This window comes from Takifugu flavidus, chromosome 22 (genome assembly GCF_003711565.1).
Source record: "Takifugu flavidus isolate HTHZ2018 chromosome 22, ASM371156v2, whole genome shotgun sequence".
Taxonomy (NCBI): domain Eukaryota; kingdom Metazoa; phylum Chordata; class Actinopteri; order Tetraodontiformes; family Tetraodontidae; genus Takifugu; species Takifugu flavidus.
Window position 1 is genome coordinate 2,599,001 of NC_079541.1, and position 6,000 is coordinate 2,605,000.

The window sequence follows — 6,000 nt, forward strand, 5'->3', positions numbered from 1 at the left end:
CTGCCATCACCATGGCAACGTGAAGCCCTGACGCAAAGACGGAAAGACAGTGTGTGTGTGTGTGTGTGTGTGTGGGGGGGGGGGGGGTTTGTTTATTTGTGTCGAATAAACGTAGAAAATGGGAAGTGGAGTGGGCGGGGCTTAAGAAAGCAGAAGGATGCAAATGAAGGAAGTCAATAAAAACAGCTTCTGCAGCTGGAGGGGGGGGCAGGTGGAGGGGGGGGGCAGGTCTGTGTTCAGACAAAGGAAGACACAGAGAACACGAGTGTTGGCGAGGCACTGAGGGGCCAGACAGACAGCCTCACCCCACAGCGGAAGGTTTACGCTTGTGTTGCCGTGGCAACGAGGCCCTCGTGCGGCGGCGCCGGAGGAGCCCCGCGGTGGTCCTTAATTGAACCCTGAATATTCCGTGTCGGTCCGGGCTCCTCCGCAGACGCGCCGCTCTTCCTAAACCCCCCCCCCCGCAGGACCAGACAACGAGGGTCGTTGGGTCGCTACCTGGCATGATGATGTCAGAGAAGCCCAACTTCCTGGTGATGGAGACGCCGCGGGTGAAGAGGACCATGTACTCGCGCCTCAGCTGCTCGATGTCGCCGTGCAGCAGCTGCAGAGCCACGGCCAAACCTGCACACACACAGTAGCGTTCAATCACAGCCGCGCTAACGCCGCCGCGCTAACGCCGCCGCGCTAACGAATGAAAACCGCTCAAGTTTCACATCAAACAGACGCATTTAAACACGACGCCGTTTGTACTTTAGTGTGATTGCTAACTCTAAGACGAAGCTGCGCTTGCTAGCTAGGCATGTTGGGATTTGATTCTGATCCAGAACTCGTCAAAGGAGGTCGTCTTCAAAGAGCCGGCCCCGTCGCTATGGCAGCTAAAGCTAACAATAAGAGCGCCGGCCTGTGCTGCCCACTTGGCTCTTCCTCCTCACAAACACAAGAGGCAAATAAACGCTGGGAAAACAAAGCTGTCGCAGCCTCTCCTGTCGCTACCTACGCTAGCGGAGGCGGAAGCTGAATCCATCTCCCCGACTGACTCACGCTGGGCCGCGTCCTTACGAAACCGGTTCGGAAAACGTAAATAAAAACGGCTCTTTGTTTTCACCGCAATACAGATGAATGTCACGTGACCCGGAGATGCCGGGGCGGCGGATAAGAGGCCACGTTAGCATCTGTAATCTGGGATGAACCTAACGGGAGCTGTGGAGATGCTAAGACGATGCTAATATGCTAAGGGTGGCTGATTATTAACGGCGTTCCCTCACGCCGGCTTGAGATTCCCTGCGAATTTTGTGCCGAGTCATCCTCATTTTTCTTGCTATTTCATGTCAGACGGTCCAGGTGATCCGCCGACCTGTTGCCATGGAAACGCTACCACGCTGAAAGATGCTATTTATAGCAGTGGTCTGAATGCAATTGCAGAAGCAAACTTCCTGCACACGTAGCCAGAAGTACAGAGCGTCCGGAAAGAGGAACCGAGAGCTCGGAGTGACCCGAAACCCGAAAGACCGATGATGTAAAACGAGGGGGAACCAGAACGGTCACATGATCGGAGGACTCACCTGTGTTGGAGCTGGACAGGTTGTACCGGGAGTTCGCCTTTTTGATGATGTTCTCGTGGATCTGCGACCACTCGCTCTCCGTGTTGCACCTGAGGACAAGAGACGCAAGCTAAGCTAACACGGAGAAGAACAGATAAAAACACGTTTTTGTAATCGCTGATTGATGACTTTGGATCTCTTTGGGTGAAATTAGCTCGTGTTTAAACGAGCGCTAGCTCGGGGAATAGTTTCGCTTTCATGTTCCCGCCAATAGAGACAGCGAGACATGAATGTTGAGCCAGAAAACATCAGTTCCAGCTCAGGAGGCGGAGCCTCCCTGACACCCTCCGCTGAGTTAGCTCCAGAGACGCTAGCTCACATTTATGCGTGAATCGAGAAGACGGCGAAGGACTTACGCGTAAACCTTCAGCAGGTGGTCGTCCTTGGAGTCGGCGGTGAGGAGGTCGGCGATGCTAACCACGGCGCAGCCGAACGGCCGCCTGTACGGCACGCTGCACAGGTTCTTCTTCTCGCCGGCGCCCATCCTCCCTGCGCACGGCTACGGTCAAAACAACAACTACAGGGGGGATTTAACGGAAGTAGAAGAGACGCCCACCTATTCTGACCACGTGCACAACGATGTAGACGTCTTTCCGCAGGTCGCTGCTTCCTAAATCCTGAGGGGAAAAAACGTGACAGGTTAGCTTAGCAGGGCGCCTTTTTAAATGCAGAGTCATGCTGGCCACTCACCACAAACAGGGTGCATTGCCGCTCCGTCTTCTCCGGGGCCTTTGGTAACCCGCTTTTATTCAGCCTGACAAAGAACCTTTCACTGCGCGAGAGGACAGAAGAAGAAGTTGACCCAGACGGAACGTCATCGGAACGCCGCTTAAACAACCGCCGCCGCTCTCGGGGACACGGGGAGGATCAGAAACGGCGTCGAGACGTGTCGGGAGACGAGCAGCGGCATCAAAGCCGCCGCCGGAGACGGACGGATGAAGGGAGGAAAATATATACAAAGCTGGAATTGCTGAACCAAATCCTCCCGACAACGGGAGCATCCGCGCGCGGCTGAATAAAACATCCGGAACGTCGCTCCTCTGACATGTTTGTGGCCCAGATAACGCGCCGCTAGCAAAAATGGCAGCGTGTTCTGACAAATAAGAGACAACCTTTCGTTCTATGAGGAGAAAATTGGAACGTCATCTCTTGGCGGTGGTGACTAGCTTAAGCAACCTGAAGGAAACGGCTAATTCTCACTTCAATCCATAAACGACAGGATCCAAAATAGAACTGCTAACAAAAGTGCGCTATAACACCGTGTACGTGACATTGACCAATGATTAGCTACAGCGGTGCTAATTTGTTGGAGCCTTTATTTTAACTGCTTTGACCAGGAATTAGGAAATTCCATTTTTTTTTTGTAGCTTATATAGCTTTATAGCTTATGTAGCTTTTTTTGTAGCACCAAAATATTAAAGTACAAAAGCTAATCTTTGCTTATTATTGCGATGAGACAATAATGCTTTAACTTGTCCGTAGTGGTTAACAAATGGTTAGCTTTAGCTATGGAGACCTTCCCTTTGTCTCTCTGTTCGCTCTCTCGTTCTCGCTCCATCTCACGCTAAAAAAAAAAAGGGAAATGGAGGCGTCCTGCTGGGTCGTCTCATCCTGGCTAGCGAGCCGAGGGCTAATCCAGTTAGGTGACTTTCACAGTCCAGCGATAAGCAGAGAGGAAACCTCGTAATGCACCAGCGTCCGACAGCGAGCCGAGCTGCTGATATGGCTAACGGACGCCAGACGAGTACGCGCCTCCTATATATGTGGAAAATATAACAAAGCTAATCTATAGCGTATCAGACCGTGTGGCTACAAGGATGCTTTAGGGCCGCTAATGCTAGCCAGGTCTTTTCTTACAAGCTAATGTGTCAAAATCAGCCTCTCGTACTGTAATTGTGTGTAATGTAGGGCACCGGGTGCCCATTTTTGAATTAATTACACTCCAAACTATTAATTATGTAAATGCTAATGATTTTTTCATGTGTTCCATCAAGTTTTTCAGTATATCGTGAACGAGAGGAGAGTCAGTTTGGTTTTGAGGCCATAGCTTCTCATTAGCCGCCCGCTGTAGCTTTCCACGCCATTTATCCAGCCATATGGAGACGGATTCCTCCGCATTGGCCACATGGCTCACGGATGCTACCCCGAACCCTAATTAGCGCTCGATTGCTAAAGCCCCAGCTCCCAATTAACGGCCCCTCGTCGCCGCACTCCTCCCCACCACAGCTGCAGCGTGTTGATCACCCGAGCTGGGAGGACCGACGTCCCCAAGGGGGACCTTATCTCCCTCCGTCACCACTCACATTAGCATAACACAAATAGCCGCTCTTCCTCCCCCCTGGGCCTGCACGCCGCCCGCTACTTCCTCTCCAGACACCGACGAGGCGATACAGAAGATAGATGAACTCCCGTAGTTGCTAGATTAGCCTGAGAGCTAGCTTCAAGGCTGTGTGCAGAAAATATAGATCTCTACAAGTTAGCTGTTTTTGCTAGCGAGGGATGCTAATTATAACCCGGGCAAGACGCTACAAATGGAAGCGTCATCGTTTATCTTCTGAGACGCATCAAATGAGGGAAAAATACGGTTTTATCGGGCTGCAGATGAAGACAAACGGCTTCATATTCGGGTTTGGACCCTTTTTTGTTCCGTCTGGTTGCTGCTAGCGAGCCGCTGTTGCCGTTAGCGTCGTGCCGAGAACACAACGACGGTGGTACGCGGTGTTACAGGCCGTCTCCCCTCCAGACTGGGAGGCTGTTCGGAGCACAAAAGAGCAGCACTGGGAACACTGGTGTCGGCGTGACACCGACGCCACGGGCCGGACCCCCATCTGGTCCATGAACACCCGCGAGGGACAGAAGGACGCTTCAAAGTGGCTCCGTGCCAGGCGCCAGCGCTGGCGGGGGGCCAGCGGGAGGTCTACGGACGCCGTTTTGGCCCCCCCCGACCTGACTGGGATTGAGAGGAGCCGGCGTCAAAGCGGGTTTCTCGCAGCACTCTCGCCGTCTCGGAACCCGTTTGTTGGTGACATGAAAGGTTTTTCCTTTGATCTATGGAGCTGGGAATTGCGGCGCTCGCTCCGGCGGAGCTCCTCCGACCTAAATTCCTCAGCCGTCGGGTTTTGGAGGCGGAGCCTCTACCTGAGGGGCCGGTTCTCCCGCCCGTCGTAGATGTGGAAGAAGACCTCTAGCTCCTCCCCCAGGTTGGCGCTCACCAAACTCTTCACGTGGACGAACAGGTGATGGGTGCTGGCCGGCGCCGCCGTCTCCTTCTTGCGGTGCCGGTGTTCCATCTGCGGAGGAGAGGAGGGATCTCCGTCAGCGGGCTGACGTGGAATTTGGAGACGTTGCAAACGTGCACGAGCTCCAAATCCAGAGAACCTTAAATAGAGGATCAAAGCTCATCAAAGCCACAACAAAGGGGGGGGGGTTGATCTCGTAATACCGAACGATCGCGCTAAATCGGCTGTATTCAGACAACAGAGCATCAAATACACGCAGGAACCAACGTTCTCAACTGGTTTCTTGATGGGGGGGGGACAGGAAGTGCGGAGCCTCATCTGGGCACCTGTGGTCTGGGGCCACAGGAAGCAGATGGATATCAGGTCCTCAGGAAGAACCTGGAGGTCCAGCTACTCCGGCTCTGTTTATAAGGATCTGTTTATCTTTCCTAATCTGCGCACGCACACACACACACACACACACACACAACACACACACACACACACACACCAGATGGCCGGTGGAGCCGCTGCGCACTTGTGCGCCGCACAAATTTCAGCATCGGGGATAAAGAAGAGCGAGGAGAGCCTTCGAGGATTTCGTCGTCGTCTGTCCGTCCTCGAGGTTTTGTTGTGGGCGGGGCTAACGGCTGCCGCCACGTCGGGACCCTCCCACAGGGGTCAAAGTTCGGAGGGAAGAGCGTTCAATCTTCGCAGCCACCGTAGAAGCGAGAGAAGGCTAGCTTAAAACCGGAGCGGGTTCGAGGAAGCTGAAGCGGCTAACTGGTTAGCAACCAAATGCTAAAAGACTGTTCTTAAATATATGTTCTGCAAGAGTCTAGCGACCTAGCGGCTGTGGTTATGGGTCAAAGCCACAAGTTACCAGTTGAAGCGAATGCTAAACCTCACACTCGCTCCCTACGCTATTGCTAGTCCCTACGCTAATGCTACGCTTCTTCTGCTGGATGTCTACAATGAGACAATGAAGGCTAACATGCGTTCTTGGGCTTCTTTAGTATCGCGCCTCAGAAGAGCCCGCTAGTCCACACACACACACACACACACACACACACACACACACACACACACACACACACACGTGTGGCGGTAATCCCCGTCTCATTTTAATTAAGCCGCAGAAACAAAGAAACTCGCTAAAACAATCTCTCTGGGAAATG

At 53.1% G+C, this 6,000-nt stretch overlaps 1 protein-coding gene across 1 annotated transcript in view; it reads right to left on the reverse strand.

Moving 5' to 3' along the window:
* Positions 1-6,000, reverse strand: part of dock4b (dedicator of cytokinesis 4b) — a 49,811-nt gene that overhangs the window by 22,601 nt on the left and 21,210 nt on the right. The window contains 6 exon segments of the mRNA XM_057022030.1: positions 499-624; positions 1,566-1,654; positions 1,961-2,093; positions 2,161-2,221; positions 2,295-2,376; positions 4,743-4,894. Of these exon segments, the coding sequence (XP_056878010.1) occupies positions 499-624; positions 1,566-1,654; positions 1,961-2,093; positions 2,161-2,221; positions 2,295-2,376; positions 4,743-4,894 (643 nt within the window).